Source organism: Elephas maximus, chromosome 15 (assembly GCF_024166365.1).
Source record: "Elephas maximus indicus isolate mEleMax1 chromosome 15, mEleMax1 primary haplotype, whole genome shotgun sequence".
NCBI lineage: Eukaryota > Metazoa > Chordata > Mammalia > Proboscidea > Elephantidae > Elephas > Elephas maximus.
Window position 1 is genome coordinate 76,670,598 of NC_064833.1, and position 21,212 is coordinate 76,691,809.

Here is a 21,212-nt window from a genome sequence, read left to right on the forward strand (position 1 = left end):
TATACTGAAAGAAAACAAAACAAGGTAAGACTCAGTGAGCAATTATAGAATAAATCACTATAATATCTTAGAGACGGCTCAGAGACAGCAGTCGATATCAAAACACATAAAGAAGCAGACCATGATTGCTTCTACAACTCCCCAAACTAAAGAATCAAAATCTTTCCCAAATGAAGATACAATCCTGGAATTGCCAGATGCAGAATATAAAAAACTAATTTACAGAATGCTTCAAGACATCAGGGATGACCTCAGAAATGAAATAAGGCAATCTACGGAAAAAGCCAAGGAACACACTGATAAAGCAGTTGAAGAACTCAAAAAGATTATTCAAGAACATAGTGGAAAAATTAATAAGTTGCAAGAATCCATAGAGAGACAGCATTCAGAAATCCAAAAGATTAACAATAAAATTAGACAACGCAATAGGAAGTCAGAGGAGCAGACTCGAGCAATTGGAATCCAGGGTGGGGGATCTGGAGGACCAGGGAATTGACACCAATATAGCTGAAAAAAAATCAGATAAAAGAATTAAAAAAAATGAAGAAACCCTAAGAATCATGTGGGACTCTATCAAGAAGAATAACTTGCATGTGATTGGAGTCCCAGAACAGGGAGGGATAACAGAAAACACAGAGAGAATAGTTGAAGATCTGTTGGCAGAAAACTTCCCTGACATCATGAAAGATGAAAAAATATCTATCCAAGATGCTCATCGAACCCCATTTAAGATTGATCCAAAAAGAAAATCAGCAAGACATATTATCATCAAACTTGCCAAAACCAAAGATAAATAGAAAATTTTAAAAGCAGCCAGGGGTCAAAGAAAGGTCTCCTACAAAGGAGAATCAATAAGAATAAGTTCAGACTACTCAGCAGAAACCATGCAGTCAAGAAGGCAATGGGATGATATATAGAGAGCACTGAAGGAGAAAAACTGCCAGCCAAGGATCATATATCCAGAAAAACTCTCTCTGAAATATGAAGGCAAAATTAAGACATTTACAGATAAACACAAGCTTAGAGAATTTGCAAAAACCAAACCAAAGCTACAAGAAATACTAAAGGAAATTGGTCAGAAAACCAATAATATCCGATACCAGCACAACACAAGGTCACAGAACAGAGCATCCTGATATCAACTCAAATAGGGAAATCACAAAAACAAATTAAGATTAATTTTAAAAAGAAAAAAATGCTCAAAACAGGGAATCATCGAAGTCAATATGTAAAAGATGACAATAGTCAAAAAGAGGGACTAAATACAGGTGGCATAGAACTGCCATATGGAGAGGGATACAAGGTGATATAGGACAATACAAGTTAGGTTTTTACTTAGAAAAATAGGGGTAAATATTAAGGTAACCACAAAGAGGTATAACAACTCCATAACTCAAAATAAAAACCAAGAAAAATGTAACGACTCAGCAAACACAAAGTCAAATACTATGAAAATGAGGAACACACAACTTACAAAGAAAAATGTCTCAGCACAAAAAGTAAGTGAAAAAATGAAATTGTCAAAAACACATAAAAAGGCATCAAAATGACAGCACTAAACACATACTTATCTATAATTACGCTGAATGTAAATGGACTAAACACACCAATAAAGAGACAAAGAGTCTCAGACTGGATTGAGAAACATGATCCATCTATATGCTGCCTATAAGAGACACACCTTAGACTTAGAGACACAAACGAACTAAAACTCAAAGGATGGAAAAAAATATATCAAGCAAACAAAGCAAAAAAGAGCAGGAGTAGCAATATTTCTGACAAAATAGACTTTAAATTTAAATCCACCACAAAGGATAAAGAAGGATATTAAAAAAAAAAAAATGATACAAGGGACAATTGACCAGGAAGATATAACCATATTAAATATTTATGCACCCAATGACAAGATTGCAAGATACATAAAACAAACTTTAACAGAACTGAAAAGTGAGATAGATACCTCCACAATTATAGCAGGAGACTTCAACACACCACTTTCGGAGAAGGACAGGACATCCAGTAAGAAGCTCAATAGAGACATGGAAGACCTAATTGCTACAATCAACCAACTTGATCTCCTAGACTTATACAGAACACTCCACCCAACTGCTGCAACGTATACTTTTTTTTTCTAGCGCACATGGAACATTCTCTAGAATAGACCACATATTAGGTCATAAAACAAACCTTTGCAGAATCCAAAACATCCAAATACTACAAAGCATCCTCTCAGACCATAAGGCCATAAAAGTGGAAATCAATAACAGAAAAATTAGGAAAAGAAATCAAATACTTGGAAACTGAACAATACCCTGCTGGGAAAAGACTGGGTTACAGAAGACATTAAGGAGGGAATAAAGAAATTCATAGAATGCAACGAGAATGAAAACACTTCCTATCAAAACCTCTGGGACACAGCAAAAGCAGTGCTCAGAGGCCAATTTATATCGATAAATGCACACATACAAAAAGAAGAAAGAGCCAAAAGCAGAGAACTGGCCCTACAACTTGAACAAATAGAAAGTGAGCAACAAAAGAATCCATCAGGCACCAGAAGAAAACAAATAATAAAAATTAGAGCTGAACTAAAGGAATTAGAGAACAGGAAAACAATTGAAAGAATTAACAAAGCCAAAAGCTGGTTCTTTGAAAAAATTAACAAAATTGATAAACCATTGGCCAGACTGACTAAAGAAATACCGGAAAGGAAACAAATAACCCGAATAAGAAACGAGAAGGGCCACATCACAACAGACCCGAGTGAAATTAAAAGAATCATATCAGATTATTACGAAAAATTGTACTCTAACAAATTTGCAAACCTAGAAGAAATGGATGAATTCCTAGAAAAACACTACCTACCTTAACTAACACAATCAGAAGTAGAACAATTAAATAGACCCATAACAAAAATAGAGATTGAAATGGTAATCAAAAAACTCCCAACAAAAAAAAGCCCTGGCCTGGACGGCTTTACTGCAGAGTTCTACCAAACTTTCAGAGAAGAGTTAACACCACTACTACTAAAGGTATGTCAAAGCATAGAAAATGATGGAATACTACCTAACTCATTCTATGAAGCCACCATCTCCCTGATACCAAAACCAGGTAAAGACATCACAAAAAAAGAAAATTACAGACCTATATCCCTCATGAACATAGATGCAAAAATCCTCAACAAAATTCTAGCCAATAGAATTCAATAACATATCAAAAAAATAATCCGCCACGACCAAGTGGGATTTATACCAGGTATGCAAAGCGGGTTTAATATTAGAAAAACCATTAATGTATCCACCATATAAATAAAACAAAACACAAAAACCACATGACATTATCAATTGATGCAGAAAAGCCATTTGACAAAGTCCAGCACCCATTTATGATAAAAACTCTCAACAAAAAAGGAATTGAAGGAAAATTCCTCAACATAATAAAGGGCATCTATACAAAGCCAACAGCCAACATCACTCTAAATGGAGAGAGCCTGAAAGCATTTCCCTTGAGAACGGGAACCAGACAAGGATGCCCTTTATCCCTGCTCTTATTCAACATTGTGCTAGAGGTCCTAGCCAGAGCAATTAGGCTAGACAAAGAAATAAAGGGCATCTGGATTGGCAAGGAGGAAGTAAAATTATCTCTATTTGCAGATGACGTGATCTTATACACAGAAAACCCTAAGGAATCCTCCAGAAAACTACTGAAACTAATAGAAGAGTTTGGCAGAGTCTCAGGTTATAAGATAAACATACAAAAATCACTTGGATTCCTCTACATCAACAAAAAGAACATCGAAGAGGAAATCACCAAATCAATACCATTCACAGTAGCCCCCAAGAAGATAAAATACTTAGGAATAAATCTTACCAAAGATGTAAAAGACCTATACAAAGAAAACTACAAAGTACTACTGCAAGAAACTAAAAAGGACCTACTTAAGTGGAAAAACATGCTTTGCTCATGGATTGGAAGACTTAACATAGTAAAAATGTCTATTCTACCAAAAGCCATCTACACATACAATGCACTTCCGATCCAAATTCCAGTGACATTTTCTAATGTGATGGAGAAACAAATCACCAACTTCATATGGAAGGCAAAGAAGCCTCGGATAAGTAAAGCATTACTGAAAAAGAAGAAGAAAGTGGGAGACCTCACTCTACCTGATTTTAGAACGTATTATACAGCCACAGTAGTCAAAACAGCCTGGTACTGGTACAACAACAGGCACATAGACCAATGGAACAGAATTGAGAACCCAGATATAAATCCATCCACATATGAGCAGCTGATGTTTGACAAAGGCCCCGTGTCAGTTAATTGCGGAAAAGATAGTCTTTTTAACAAATGGTGCTGGCATAACTGGATATCCATTTGCAAAAAAAAATGAAACAGGACCCATACCTCACACCATGCACAAAAACTAACTCCAAGTGGATCAAAGACCTAAACATAAAGACTAAAACGATAAAGATCATGGAAGAAAAAATAGGGACAACGTTAGGAGCCCTAATATAAGGCATAAACAGAATACAAAACATTACCAAAAATGACGAAGAGAAACCAGATAACTGGGAGCTCCTAAAAATCAAACACCTATGCTCATCTAAAGACTTCACCAAAAGAGTAAAAAGGCCACCTACAGATTGGGAAAGAATTTTCAGCTATGACATCTCCGACCAGCGCTTGATCTCTAAAATCTATATGATTCTGTTAAAACTCAGCCACAAAAAGACAAACAACCCAATCAAGAAGTGGACAAAGGATATGAACACACACTTCACTAAAGAAGATATTCAGGCAGCTAACAGATACATGCGAAAATGCTCTCGATCATTAGCCATTAGAGAAATGCAAATTAAAACTATGATGAGATTCCATCTCACTCCAACAAGGCTGGCATTAATCCAAAAAACACAAACTAATAAATGTTGGAGAGGCTGCGGAGAGATTGGAACTCTTATACGCTGCTGGTGGGAATGTAAAATGGCACAACCACTTTGGAAATCTATCTGGCGTTTTCTTAAAAAGTTAGAAATAGAACTACCATACAACCCAGAAATCCCACTCCTCGGAATATACCCTAGAGAAATAAGAGCCTTCACAAGAACGGATATATGCACACCCATGTTTATTGCAGTTCTGTTTACAATAGCAAAAAGCTGGAAGCAAACAAGGTGTCCATCAATGGATGAATGGTTAAATAAATTGTGGTATATTCACACAATGGAATACTACGCATCGATAAAGAACAGTGACGAATCTGTGAAACATTTCATAACATGGAGGAACCTGGAAGGCATTATGCTGAGCGAAATTAGTCAGAGGCAAAAGGACAAATATTGTATAAGACCACTATTACAAGATCTTGAGAAATAGTATAAACTGAGAAGAACACATACTTTTGTGGTTACGAGGGGGGGAGGGAGGGAGGGTGGGAGAGGGTTATTTACTGATTAGTTCGTAGACAGGAATTACTTTAGGTGAAGGGAAGGACAATACTCAATACACGGAAGGTCAGCTCAACTGGACTGGACCAAAAGCAAAGAAGTTTCTGGGATAAACTGAATGCTTCAAAGGTCTGCAGAGCAAGGGCGGGGGTTTGGGGACTATGGCTTAAGAGGACTTCTAAGTCAATTGGCAAAATAATTCTATTATGAAAACATCCTGCATCCCACTTTGAAATGTGGTGTCTGGGGTCTTAAATGCTAACAAGCAGCCATCTAAGATGCATCAATTGGTCTCAACCCACCTGGATCAAAGGAGAATGAAGAACACCAAGGACACAAGGTGATTACGAGCCCAAGAGACAGAAAGGGCCACATGAACTAGAGACTTACATCATCCTGAGACCAGAAGAACTAGATGGTGCCCGGCCACAACCGATGACTGCCCTGACAGGGAGCACAACAGAGAACCCCTGAGGGAGCAGGAGATCAGTGGGATGCAGACCCCAAATTCTCATAAAAAGACCAGATTTAATGGTCTGACTGAGACTAGAGGGATCCCGGCGGTCATGGTCCCCAAACCTTCTGTTGGCCCAGGACAGGAACCATTCCCGAAGACAACTCATCAGACATGGAAGGGACTGGACAATGGGTTGGAGAGAGATGCTGACGAAGAGTGAGCTACCTGTATCAGGTGGACACTTGAGACTGTGTTGGCATCTCCTGCCTGGAGGGGAGAAAGGAAGGTAGAGAGGGTTAGAAACTGGCAAAATTGTCACGAAAGGAGAGACTGGAAGGAGGGAGCAGACTAACTCATTAGGGGGAGAGTAAGTGGGAGTATGGAGTAAGGTGTATATAAGCTTATATGTGACAGACTGACTTGATTTGTAAATGTTCACTTAAAGCTCAATAAAAATTTAAAAACAAAAATGCTGATGGACTCTATGTCTGGTGCATATGTAAACATACTTTTATAAGAAGGCAAAGATATTAAAACATACACAAATATAAAACCATCACCAAACATACTTATACTAGGGATTCCCTAGGAAATCAAACAAAATTTACTGGACAAAAGTCAATTCTTTGTGCATAAAGTCCTTAAAAATGTTGCCTTTTTACTGACAGATATCCATTTTCACTCTCTCTGTCTTTCTCCAACTTTCTGTCCTCAACTACTTAATTCTCACCTTTTCCCCCTCATTTCCATCTCCATCACCTCACAGCAGGCTCCATGTGAGCCTGTGACACACTGACCATGCATTAATCCCAAGGATTGTTACTGCTGTTGTAGCTATGGATAGTTAAGGACATGGCTAAATTTATTCTACATTCATTTATTATTTATTAAACAGTTGTCACACTAATAAATTATTTTTGGTTTTGAGCAATGAGTCAGTTTTTAATTAGTCATTATGGGAGAAGGGAGGGCAGTCAGAATTAACCTGAAGCTCCAAACCCAGATATAATTAATGACTAGAAGTATTTTAAGTCATGCTGTATTTCATAATTATTTGATGAGCTAAAGCAAAAATGATCTTCAAATAACAGCTTTTGATGGAAGCATTATCTCTTTTTATTTGCAAGAGTTTGATAATAACAAAGTTAGACTATATTTGAGATGGAGCCTAAGAGAGTAAATAATTCCATGGTCTTTCAGGAAAATTGTTTTTTAAAAAAAAGTGATCTGACTCACCTTTGCCCACCAGCTTGACAACATGAAGTAGGTATTAACATTTTCATCTCCAAATTGCTCAGCCACATAGAGTCCCAGTGATCCATACTTGTCATATATGTTTCTCTTTGACATGTCAGTAAGTATTGTGTGGGCATTGTTGATTTCTTTAAATTTTTCTGCAGCAGTTGGGTCATCTGGATTCTTGTCTGGATGGTGTTTCAGGGCCAATTTTCTTTTAAAACGAAAAAAAAGTGAAGGAAAGTGTGATTTGACAAGAATTACAGAGACATTTTAGAAAGGCACTGTTCATTTGCACATCCTTTATTTGTGCAAATACTACGAAATGATAAGTTTCATACTACTGTTAACTAAGCAGTTCTGTTTTAATTAAATAGTGTTTGTTGTTTCTAATGTACAGGTTGCAGTAGCAATGTTTCTCCCTCACTTCCTCAGAGGAATTCTCTAAGGAGAGTTTGCTGTTGGCAAATATGTGCAGTTTATCTTTACCTGGAAGCTGCATTGACCTCTCCTGTACCGGGAGCCAGCTAGAAGATGATCAGCAAACCACCTCAACACACGGAGGCCTCTCAAGAGTTCCAGCAATGGAACCAGTTTACACCAAAATTTCATTTAGAACCTTTAGATGGTAGGGAGATCAAGCTTTCCAGAATTAACAGAATTTATCAAAAAACAAAAACAAAAAAAAACCCTGATTTGTACTCCCTTGAACAAACATCATGATCTCCTCACAAATCTTCAATGTCCTAGTCCCCTTAGTTCTTCTGAACAAATACCATGACTTTTCTTGTATTCAAAAATATATATTTGACCTCTTTACAAAGAGGCCATTTCATTTCAAATAATCTGTAGAAAGTTACTTGAGTACTGGTCCTCTCTCCTTGGTGGATCACAAAGCAGTTCCTAAGGGGTGGGTATGGGTTGTAGGTGTTGGAGAAAGAGATGGGATGTTCTTGATTCTTCAGTTATACTCAAATATAAAAGAGAATGAGAATGCATAAAGTGAATGTAAGAACTGAGATACAATAGACATCTGGCTGGGGACCAGTTCCCTCATTTCTCCCAACAGGCAGATGATAAGTAGCACCATGTTTAAAATTGGGTCTGTGGTCTTTTTCTCCACAACAAAGACAATTAACTTTTTGAGTCTCATTCTCCTGTCTGTGCCCATTATAGGCATGTGGGAATACATTTAAGTTTTTGTTTATTGCTTTGTTTTAGATCGAATTATTTCATTTTAACGGAGTAATAAAAGTCCAGAAAAGTAAAGTATACCTTAAAAATCAACCTATAGGCTAAACTAAACACATCAAACCTATTTTAGGAATTAAAGTATTATTGGTTAGGAAGTAGGTGAATAATTAAGCAGCTCAGCATCAGGATACTTAAAAGTTACCAAAATACTTAAAAGCATAAATGATGGTTTATAATCCATCCTAGCTTTGAACTCCAGAATAAACAAAGAGAGTAAAACAATGGTTCATTTTGAATTTGTTTAACCAAAACGTTTCTCTTTCTTCTTTTTGAGAGGTATGTTAGGAGCATCTATGAATTCTTACAGTTGGGAGACATTGGAGATGTATTTTTATGTGCAGAATTTATGATGAAACTTTCTGCTAATATAACAAATGCCTATTTTGTCATTTGATTTACCTTTTTAGATTATACACATAGTAGTCTTACCACAAAAAAAAAAGTTCAGGGGGATTGTGCAAAGATGAGCAAGTCTAAAATCCCGGCTGTGCCACATGAGCACAAAGAAAAGCAATTGGAAACCTGTAGTCTCAACTCTGTGAAAACTCTGAAAAGTAGGCTTACAGCAACTAGCCTCAAGCTGAAACAAGAAAAAGGCAACTTTTAAATGGTGAATTTGTTACTAGCTTTTTTTTTTCCCCCCTTTGGATGCTATCTTAGTGGTATTGCTTTCTCTATTTCCTTTTCAGATTCTTCCTTGCAGGTGAATAGAAGCACAACTGATTTTTGTGTGTTGGTCTTGTGACTTTGCTAAATTCTTTTATTGGCTTTGGTAGCTTTCTTGTGAAGTTTGAGATTTTCTGTCTATAGGATCATGTCATCTTCGAATAGAGATAGTTTTATTTCTTCCTTTCCAATTTGGATACCGTTTCCCTCCCCTTCTTCATTTTCTTGCCTAATTGTGCCAGCTCGATCTTCCAGCACAATGCTGAGAAACAGAGATGAAAGCAGGCATCCTTGTCTTGTTCCTGATTTTAGATGAAAAGCCTTCAGGCTTTCACCATTGAGTATGATGTTAGCTGTGGAATTTTCATAAATGCCCTTTATCGTGTTAAGGGATTTGGGTGTTGTTTTGGTCAAATGCCTGTTCTGCATCAATTGAGATGATCACGTGGGCGTTTTCCCTTTGTTCTATTAATGTAGTGTATCGCATTGATTAATTTTCTAACACTGAATCACCCTTGCATTTGAAGAGCTGAAAGTTCAGTTTGCCCCCTTAAATGGCCCACTACCAAGTTAAAAAAAAAAAAATTAGAGGGGGATAAAGAAAGATAGAAAGTAGAAAAGTCCTCCAACCGCAGCAATCGTTATCAGAAAAGCCTCAAGTGGATTCTTTAAGAACATTAGTTTTAATGGCACAATATTCCTGGAATTTTCACTCTGTGCCCTGGAATACTATTGCAGTATGAATAGTTCCAAAGAGATCATGCTCAGGCCAATCAAATGAAAGAGCTGTTGCCTTTACTTTGAAAGGCAGAAATCCCTGGAAAAAGCCTCTTAACATGCCTTCCCTTAATTAATTCTAGGGTTCAGGTAGCATGCTACCCAAGACTTAGCCAGAGAAACCTGGCTTCCTGTCATTTTTTAAGCTGTTGGAAACTTTGTCAGTTTACAAGGGTGGACATGTTTGGTCCATCTATCATACTTCTCTAACAATGGAGCTGGCAAATTCAGACAGCTGGAGTACCTCCATTTGTAACAAATCCAACTCCTGGTCGTCAGCAGCATTTGACTCCTCTTGGCAGATACTCTTGGCTCTGAGGAATTTTCAGAAAATAAGGCTAGCAAGTGGCAGCTGGCAAAACTACACAACTGCTCAAGGAAGTAGTTGATCAGTGACCTGCCCCGCCTTGTGAATTTTCTATGGGCTAGAAACACTTGCAGAATTTAGGCGTTCTTGAAGTTCACTTAAAATTTAATTATACTTATTAGTTTTAAAGATCCTTCTTTTAATTCCTAATTTTATACTTAAAAGTGAGATCATATCCAACCAGAATGTGAGCCTTTAATTAATTCTAGAACTTCCTATACTGGTAGTCATCTGTTAATCTAGTATGGCTATGACTCATAGCAGAAATAGCATTCAGTGCCTTTAGTTTCCACATCAAAATGCAATGACAACTGTCATCTTAATTGTGTAGTGAATTCAGTGAATAACAAATAAGATAAACACGGGGTTTATAGTTGTAATTATCTAAGGCCCCCAACATCTACCTATTTTAAGGCAATGGAATAATTCTAAGAACTGTAATGTCCTGTCTGTTCCTTTCTTTGCCCCACCTAACACTCTCAGATCAGCTCTACCTTCTACTACAATCTACCAGTCCTGGAATCATCTCTGATCTGATTCTGACCATGTTGCCCCAGCTCTAGGCCAATAGATTTGCCCTAGAGGAGACCTTCTTGTTTGGGATGGCTGGCATCTGAGACTCAGGGAACCAAGTTCTGTCATGGCATGGTTGTGTCTATAGCTGACTTCCCCTGTACAACATGTCCCCAGTTACCTTCTGCTACTTGCACTTCCAGAGATTCTCCCATCATTCTATGACTTTCTGCTAAACTCCTTCAATCACATAGTTTATTGCCCCTCCAGTGTCCCAGAAGAAAACCACCTGAAGCCTAAGACAAAAGAGAAGGAGGAGAGTGAAGCATCAATTTCTTCCTATATCCTGTTGTTGTTGTTAGCTGCCATTGAGTTGTAGCACCCCATGCACAGCAGAAAGGAAATAGTCCTGCACCATCCCATGATAAGTTGCAGAACAGACTGTAGTGAGCCATAAGGTGTTTTCAAAAGTAGATTGCCAGGGCTTTCTTCCTAATTTGTCTGGGAGCTCTGCTGAAACCTGCTCAGGACCATAGCAACATGCAAGCATCCACTCACAGACAAGCGGTGGCTGTGCATGAAGTGTATGGGCTGGGAATTGAACTAGGTCTCCTGTATGGAAGGTGAGAAGTCTACCACTGAAGCACTACTGAACCACCACTGTCCACTCCTATATCCTGTTATTGTCATTGTTACTTACTGACGAGTTGATTCTGACTCATGGCGGCCCCATGGGGGCAGAGTAGAACTGCTCCATAGGGTTTTCAAGACTGTGACTTTTCAGAAACAGATCTCCAGGCCTGTCTTCCAAGGCATCTATGAGTGGGTTTGAACTGCCAAGCAGTTTATAAGTGGATTTGAACTGCTAGCAGTCAAAAGTTTAACTGTTTAAAACTACTGCAATCACTTCATCTACTGAAAGACAGCAAAATCTGAGCTAACATTAAATATAGACTCCTCTTTCAGGAAAAAAATTGTGATGGGAAGAAGACTGATAGTAGATAGAGAATGGAACAGTGGTAAACCAGTATGGGCAACTGAAAAGAAATCCTAGATTAGTAACCTTTATGCAAACAGCAGATTTCTTTTTACTTGGATCCACAATCAATGCCATGGAAGTAGGCTGCAAAAGATCTCTTTAAAGTGTTCAAAAGCAAATATGTAACTTTGAGGACTAAGGTGTGCCTGACTCAAGCCATGGTATTTTCAGTTGCCTCATATGCATGAGAAAGCTGGACAATGAATAAGCAAGACTGAAGAAGAATTGATGAATTTGAATTACGGTGTGGTGAAGAATACTGAACATACCATGGTCTGCCAAAACAACGAAAAAAATCTATCTTGGAAGAATACAGCCAGAACACTCCTTGGAAGCCAGGATGACGAGGCTTCATCTCATGTACTTTGGACATGTTATCAAGAGGGAACAGCCCCTGGAGAAGGACATCATGCTTGGTAAAGTAGAAGATCAGCGAAAAAGAAAACCCTCAATGAGATGGATTGACACAGTGGCTGCAACAATGGGCTCAAACATAGAATGATTGTGAGGAAGATGCGGGGCCAGACGGTGTTTCATTCTGTTGTACGTAGGTTCACCATGAATTGGAACTGACTCGACAGCACTTAACAACAACAACGACATGCATATGGAGAGTGTTGAGACCGTGGGACTAGAACATCTGATCGTATAGGAGTGTCAGTGGAACTCCTGTGCCCTCTTGAACTAAGGCAAAACCCAAATGAAAATGCAAGAAACCAATGTGTAAGTTCTAGTGCTACACATATTCCCTGACATTTGCCAGACGTTTTAATATTTGTCAGTCTGGTGGTTCTGTATATATACATACCATTGTGCTTTAATTTGCATTTTCCTAATTACTGATGAGGCTAATACGTACATCATTTGGATATTCTCTTTTCAGTTTTTTGTTTTGTTTTGTTTGATTTTTAAAATTAATTGGTAAGATTTCTTAAAACTGGATATTCTGGAAGAGACAGAGCCAAGATAGCGGAGTAGTAGGACACTTCCTGTGGTCACTCTTACAACAAATACCTGAAAAAACAAGTGAATTGATTATATATGACAATCTAGAATCCCTGAGCATCAAAGGTAAAGTTGAGGAATTGGATCGAGCGGCATGGGGATGGAGACATGGTTCAGAAGCAGTGAGGAGTTACCAGACCTGACCCAGTGGGAACTGGCGCCCTGCAGGGTAGGATGAGCTGGTGCCAGTGGTGAGGCAAGCAGTGACATTTGGGGCGCATTTTCCACATCAGGAGACACAGAGAGTTGGACAGTCTACTCACATTTCCAGAATCAGTGAAAAGCAGCGCTCAACTGGCAAAAGATAAGTACGTGCATCTAACCTACTGCACAGATCAAAAAACACCCCTTTGGGAAAAATCTCTCTCCCACTTACCTGCCCCCTTCTCACCTTGCATTGGATCTGAGCTGGCTTCAGAGATTGCCATGTCCATGGGCCAGAATTAGGACCCATTATGCATTCTGAGCCAGTCTTCCGGCCTTGGAGTGAGAACAAATTAACAAACGGAAAAAATAATCTGCCAGCTCCCTTGCCTAGGTACAGGCATAATGGGTCCACAGACTTTGAATGCCTTTCACCCCCGCATAGACTTGTGTGGGCTCATTTGAACAGAATAGGTCCTTATTAGCATAGTACCAAACAAAAGGATATATATGTGAAGTCTAACTTCAACTGTTTCAGCTATATGATAGAGAGGCAGGTTTGTGACATTTGACACCATTCTGCCTATTAAGCAGGGTCCTCACCTACCCACATCAGGGGCCTGAGGACTGGTGGCTCCACGCACACCACCTAGCCACACGTGACAGGGGTCCAAGAAAAAGTGGTGCCTCCCAGTCCTTAAAGCCAACAACATTGGGTGCCCATAATCTGGCTGCAAAACCAACCCACATACACACTCTAGGAAACAGAGACATGCTTTCCTAATGGACACACAGGGGTGGCTGTCAGCCCCCTGCCTTGCTCAGCACATGACCCCCTACTGCAGCCAGATACCTGTGTCTACATCAATTACCCCTGCCCACCTAGGACTGTAGTTGAGAGCCTGCACCACACACTTGGTGACCAACTATCTGGACACCTGAGCTGAATCCATACAAGAAAAGTAAACAGACTCCTGGGCTCACATACCTAGTAATGGTGCTAACCACCTGGTGACAGGACATTGGAGCTTCAAAAGTGCCAATAATTAAGCTACCTCACACGAGCAGCCTATTTGGGTATATCAAAACAAAACAAGAAGATAGGACACAGTAAGCAAACATAAGAAATAAATACAATAACTTATTGATAGACAGTTCCACAATAATACGACACTTCAACATACCGCTTTCAGTGAAGGAAAGACAATCCAGAAAGAAGCTTGATAAAGACACAGAAGATCTAAACGCCGCATTCAACCAACTTGACCTCATAGACATGTACAGAACACTTCACCCGACAGCAGCCAAGTATACTTTCTTTTCCAAAGCACATGGAACATTCTGGAGAATAGACCACATATTAGGCCATAAAGCAAGCATCAAAACATTACAAAGCATCTTTTCTGACCATAAGCCATAAAAGTAGACATCCATAACAGAAAAAGCAAGGACAGAAAATCAAACACATGGAAACTGAACAGCACCTCACTCAAAAACTACTGGGTTATAGAAGAAATTAAGGATGGAATAAAGAAATACACAGAATCAAATGAGAAAACACATCCTATCAGAACTTTTGGTACACAGCAAAAGCAGTGCTTTGAGGTCAATTTATAGCAATGAATGCACACATCCAAAAAGAAGAACGGGCCAAAATCAAAGCATTAACTCTACAACTTGAACAAATAGAAAGAGAGCAACAAAAGAAGCCTTCCAGCACCAGAAGAGAGCAAATAAAAATTAGAGCAGAATTAAATGAAATAGAGAGTAGAAAAACAATTGAAAGAGTTAACAAGACCAAAAGGTGGTTCTTTGAAAAGATCAATAAAATCAATAAACCATTGGCCAAACTGACAAAAGAAAAACAGGAGAGGAAGCAAATAACCTGGATAAGAAATGAGACGTGTGCTATCACAACAGACACAACAGAAATTAAAAGAATCATAACAGAATACTATGAAAAATTATAGTCTAACAAATTTGAAAACCTAGAGGAAAGGACAAATTTCTAGAAACACACTACCTAGCTAAACTAACACAAACAGAGGTAGAACAACAAAATAAACCTATAACAAAAGAAGAGATTGAAAAAGTAATTTAAAAACTCCCAACAAAAAAAAGCCCTGGCCCTGACAGCTTCACTGGAGAATTCTACCAAACTTTCAGAGAAGAGTTAACACCACCACTACTAAAGGTATTTCAGAGCATAGGAGATGAAGGAATACTCCCAAATTCATTCTATGAAGCCAGCATAACCCTGATACCAAAACCAGGTAAAGACACCACAAAAAAACAAAATAACAGATCTATATCCGTCATGAATTTAGATGCAAAAATCCTCAACAAAATTCTAGCCAATAGAATTCAACAACATATCAAAAAAATAATTCACCATGACCAAGTGAGATTCATACCAGGTATGCGGGAATGGTTCAACATTAGAAAAACAATCAATGTAATCAAGCACATAAATAAAACAAAAGACAAGAACCACATGATCTTATCAATTGATGCAGAAAAGGTATTTCACAAAGTCCACCACCTATTCATGATAAAAACTCTCAGCAAAATAGGAATAAAAGGAAAATTTCTCAACATAATAAAGGGCATTTATACAAAGCCAACAGCCAACATCATCCTAGATGGAGAGAGTCTGAAAGCATTCCCCTTGAGACTGGTAACCAGACAAGGATGCCCTTTATCACCATTCAATGTCCTGCTGGAGGTCGTAGCCAGAGCAATAAGGCTAGAAAAAGAAATAAAGGGCATTCAGATTGGCAAGGAAGAAGTCAAAGTATCTCTATTTGCAGATGACATGATCTTATACACAGAAAACCCTAAAGGATCCACAAGAAGATTACTGGAACTAATAGAAGAGTTCAGCAAAGTATCAGGATACAAGATAAACATACAAAAATCAGCTGGGTTCCTCTACACCAACAAAGAAAACTTCAAAGAGGAAATCACTAAATCAATACCATTTACAATAGCCCCCAAGAACATAAAATACTTAGGAATAAATCTAATCAGAGACGTAAAAGACCTGTACAAAGAAAACTACAAGACGGTACTGCATGAAACCAAAAGAGAACTACATAAGTGGAAAAACATAGCTTGCTCATGGATAGGAAGACTCAACATTGTAAAAATGTCTATTCTACCCAAAGCGGTCTATAGATACAATGCAATCTTGATCCAAATTCCAATGGCATTTTTTAATGAGATAGAGAAACAAATCACCAACTTCATATGGAAAGGGAAGAGGTCCTGAATAAGTAAAGTATTACTGAAAAAGAAGAACAAAGTGGGAGGCCTCACACTACCTGATTTTAGAACCTATTATACCACCAGCCACGGTAGTCAAAACGGCCTGGTACTGGTACAACAACAGATGCACAGACCAATGGAACAGAGTTGAGAATCCAGGCGTAAATTCATCCACCCAGGAGCAGCTGATGTTTGACAAAGGCCCGAAGTCCATTAAATGAGGAAAAGACAGTCTCTTTAACAAACGGTGCTGGCATAACTGGATACCCATCTGCAAAAAAATGAAACAAGACCCATACATCATACCATGCACAAAACCTAACTTAAAATGGATCAAAGACCTAAATATAAAATCTAAAATGATAAAGATCATGGGAAAAAAAAGGGACAATACTAGGAGCCCTAATACATGGCATAAACCGTATACAAAACACTACTAACAATGCACAAATACCAGGAGAGAAACTAGATAACTGGGAGCTCCTAAAAAATCAAACATTTATGCTCACCCAAAGACTTCACCAAAAGAGTAAAAAGACAACCTACAGACTGGGAAAAAAATTTCGGCTACGAAAAATCCAATCAGGGTCAAATGTCTAAAATCTACAGGATAGTGCAAAACCTCAACAACAAAAAGACTACCCAATTAAAAAATGGGCAAAGGATACAAACAGGCACTTCACCAAAGAAGACATTCAGGCGGGTAACAAATACATGAGGAAATGCTCATGATCATTAGCCATTAAACCAAAACCAAACTAAACCCACTGCCATCGAGTCAATTCCGACTCATAGCGACCCTATAGGGCAGAGTAGAACTGCCCCATAGAGTTTCCAAGGAGCGTCTGGTAGATTCGAACTGCTGATATTTTGGTTAGCAGCTGTAGCACTTAACCACTACGCCACCAAGGTTTCCCATTAGCCATCAAAACTACAACAAGATGCCATCTCACCCCAACAAGGCTAGCATCAGTCCAAAAAACACAAAATAATAGATGTTGGAGAGGTTGTGGAGAGACTGGAACACTTATACACTGTTCCAGTGAAATGTAAAATGGTACAGCCACTTTGGAAATTGACTTGAGACTTCTGTAAAAATCCAGAAGTACCATGCGATCTAGCAATCCCCCCTCTTGGAATACATCCTACAGAAATAAGAGCCTTCACTTGAATAAACATATGCATGTCCATGTTTATTGCGTCACTGTTCAAAATAGCAAAAAGATGGAAATAACCTAGGTGCCCATCAACCGATGAATGGATAAACAAATTGTGGTATATTCACACAGTGTAATAGTATGCAACAATAAAGAACAATGATGAATCCTTGAAACATCTCGTAACATGGATGAATCTGGGAGGCATTATGCTGAGTGAAATTAGTCACAAAAGGACAAATATTATATAAGAACACTATTATAAGAACTTAAGAAAAGGTTTAAACACACAAGAAAATCTTCTTTGATGGTTACAGGGGTGGGGTGGGAGAGAGAGGGGTATTCACTAACTAGATAGTAGACAAGAATTATTTTAGGTGAAGGAAAGGACAACACACAATATAGGGGAAGTCAGTACAGCTGGACTAAACCAAAAGCTAAGAAGTTTCCTGAATGTAACCAAACACTTCGAGGGACAAAGTAGCAGAGGCAGGGGTCTGGGGACCATGGTTTCAGGGGACATCTAGGTCAATTAGCATAACAAAGTTTATTAAGAAAATGTTCTGCATCCCACTTTGGTGAGTGGCCTCTGGGGTCTTAAAAGCTAGCAAGTGGCCATCTAAGATGCATCAATTGGTCCCAACCCACCTAAAGCAAAGGATAATGAAAAACACCAAAGACACAGGGAAAATATGAGCCCAAGAGACCGAAAGGGCCACATAAACCAGAGACTCTATCAGCCTGAGACCAGAAGACCTAAATGGTGGTCGGCTACCACCAATGACCACCCTGATAGGGAACACAACAGAGAGGCCCTGATGGAGCAGGAGAAAAGTGGGGTGCAGAACTCAAATTCTAGTAAAAAGACCAGACTTAATGGTCTGACTGAGACTGGAGGGAGTCCAGATGACATGGCCCCCAGACTCTGTTGGCCCAAAGTAAAACCATTCCTGAAGCCAACTCTTCAGACAAAGATTAGGCTGGACTATAATGCATAATATGATACTGGCGAGGAGTGTGCTTCTTAGCTCAAGTAGATACATGAGACTAAGTGGGCAACTCCTGTCCGGAGGCAAGATGAGAAGGGGGAGAGGGACAGGAGCTGGTTGAGTAGATACGGGAAATACAGGGTGGACAGAAGGAGTGTGCTGTCACATTACAGGGAGAGCAACTAGGATCACACAACAATGTATGTAAAAGTTTTTTTTTTTTTTTTATGAGAAATTGACTTGAAGTATAAACTTTCACTTAAAGCACAATCAAAACAAACAAAAAAACAGATACTCTGTATACCATCTGTTGTTAGTTGCATGTATCGCACATATGCTCTCCCATTCTAGGCTTTTTTGTTGCTATTCTATTTATGGTGGCTCTGATGAACAGAAGTTTTAGTTTTCATGTAGTTAGATTAATCGATCTTTCTCTGAATTCAAGAATATAATCTGCTGTAAATTCTTCATAATTCTAAGATCTTTATAGTTTTGCCTTTTGTGTGGAAATAAATCTATGATCTATTTGTAGCAGATTTTTTAACATGATGGATCATAGGTATCCAATCTATTTTTTTTTTTCATATGGATATCCAACTGTCGTAGCACCATTTATTAAAAAAAAGAAAATCCTTTCCCTGTAGTTCTGCAGGTTTATTTCATAAAATCAAGTGTCCAAATATGTGTGTGTCCATTTTGGGGCTGTCTATTTGGCTATTTCTGGGTAACATAGTTATAGGTAATACAATACCTTTAAAATATGTTTGGTATCTGTTATGGATTGAATTATGTTCTCCAAAATACATGTTATAAATCCTACCCCTATGTTACAATGCCATTGGGAATGGGCTTTCTTTGTTCTGTTAAGGAGGCAGTATTAGTGTGGGATATGACTTAAATCAATCTCTTCTGAGATATGAAAGAGCAAATTAAGCAAGCAAGAGAGCACAAACAGAGGTGAAGATAAATGCCACATGATTATCAAGGAAACTAGGAAGAGATGCTGAAAAGAGACAAGAATCCTCCCTCAGAGTGGACACATAGACAGCGAGCCTTCCCCTAGAGCCTGAATTCGGACTTCTCATCTCCAAAACTGTGAGAAAATACATTTCTGTTCATTAAAGGCACCCAGTTGTATTTCTGGTATAGTAGCACTGGATAACTAAGACAGTATCTTAAAGAACAAGTTCTACAAGAGGTCTGTGGCTGTTCTGGGTCCTCTGTATTTCCACATAAATTTTAGAATTAACTTGATCAATTTCCACACACACACATACCACACACACTCACACAACCTATTAAGATTTTTATTTCAATTGAACTGACTCCATATATTAATTTGGAGATAGACATTTTTGCAATATGTTTATATATTTAGATCTTTTTAATGACTTTCCAACTTTTATAGTTTTTGCTCATTTAGGTCCTGCATGTATTTTATTAGATTTATCCTTAGGAGCTTAATATTTTTGTTTTTGATATTTAAATTTTTTAAATTATTCATTGCAGATATAAAGAATTTTCATGTTCTTTTTTGTGCTGCAAGGTTTCCAAATCCATTTCTTAATTTTAATAACTTATAGGTTCTTTTAGATTTTCTACATATATTAAGCATAAAACCTGCAAATAATGACGGATTTTTTTTTTCCTTTCAAATCATTATATCATCTACATTTTGTCTTTACCTTACTGTCTTAGCTAAGACCTCTAGTGGGATGTCAAATAAGAGTGACTATAGCAAGTCCTTAAGCCCTGGTGGCACTGTGGTTAAGAAGTTGGCTGCTAACTGAAAGGTCAGCAGTTGGAATCCTCCAGCTACTCCCTGGAAACCCTATGGGGCAGCTGCTATGAATCAGAATCAACTTGACGGCAATACTTTTTTTTTATTTTTAAATAACAGGCACACTTTTTCTTTTACTAATTCACGAAGAGTGAATGGATGTTGAATTTTATCAAAGGCTTTTTCTGCCTCTGTTGAGAAAAGGCATAAATTAGAAGTTTTCTCTTGGAATCTGTTAATGTGATTTATTGATTTTCTCATGTTAAATGAAGCTTCTGTTCCTGGGATAACTCACCTTAATCACTTTTTTTTTTTTTTTTTAAAAAAACGCATTAAAAAAAAAAATCCATCAGTAGACACAGTTTTCTAATATGTGCATTTTAATCTATGAATTTCCCTCTAAGCACTACTTTAACTGCATTCCACAAGTTTTAATATGTGGTTATTCAGTTCCAGATATTTTCTCATTTTAACTGTTACTATTTGTTTCATGGGGCTATTTTTTGGAAGACAGCTACCTGGCCAGCTGACTAGCAGAGATCCATTACTTGTGCCCATTCCAAAGACAGGTGATCCAGCAGAATGCAGAAATTATTGAACAATATCATTAATATCACACAAATGTAAAATTTTGCTGAAGATAATTCCAAAACAGTTGCAACAGTACATGTACAGGGAACTGCCAGAAATTCAGGTTGGATTCAGAAGGGGAAGTGGAACAGGGGATATCATTGCTGATGTCAGATGAATCTTGACTGAGAGCAGAGAGTCCCAGAAAAATGGTTACCTGTGCTTTATTGACTATGTAAAGGCATTCTACTGTGTGGATAACATTGCAAAGAATGGGAACTCCAGAACAGTTCATTGTGCTCTTGAGGAACCTATATATGGACCAAGAGGCAGTAGTTCAAACAGAACAAGGGGACATGGTATGGTTTAAAGTCAGGAAAGGTATGTGTCAGGGTTGTATCTTTTCACCATACTTATTCAATCTGTATGCTGAGCAAATAATCCCAGAAGCTGGACTATATGAAGAAGAATTCGACATCAAGATTGGAGGAAGACGCATTAAAACCTTCAAGGTGTAGGTGATGCAGTCTTGCTTGCTGAA

General features: G+C 38.2%; 1 protein-coding gene across 2 annotated transcripts in view; it reads right to left on the bottom strand.

Annotated features, from left to right (window-relative positions):
* Positions 1 to 21,212, bottom strand: part of DNAJC5B (DnaJ heat shock protein family (Hsp40) member C5 beta) — a 156,865-nt gene that overhangs the window by 16,619 nt on the left and 119,034 nt on the right. For both annotated transcript variants that reach the window (XM_049854120.1, XM_049854121.1), the window contains one exon: positions 7,144 to 7,357. In XM_049854120.1, the coding sequence (XP_049710077.1) occupies positions 7,144 to 7,357 (214 nt within the window). The remainder of the gene's footprint in view (positions 1 to 7,143; positions 7,358 to 21,212) is intronic.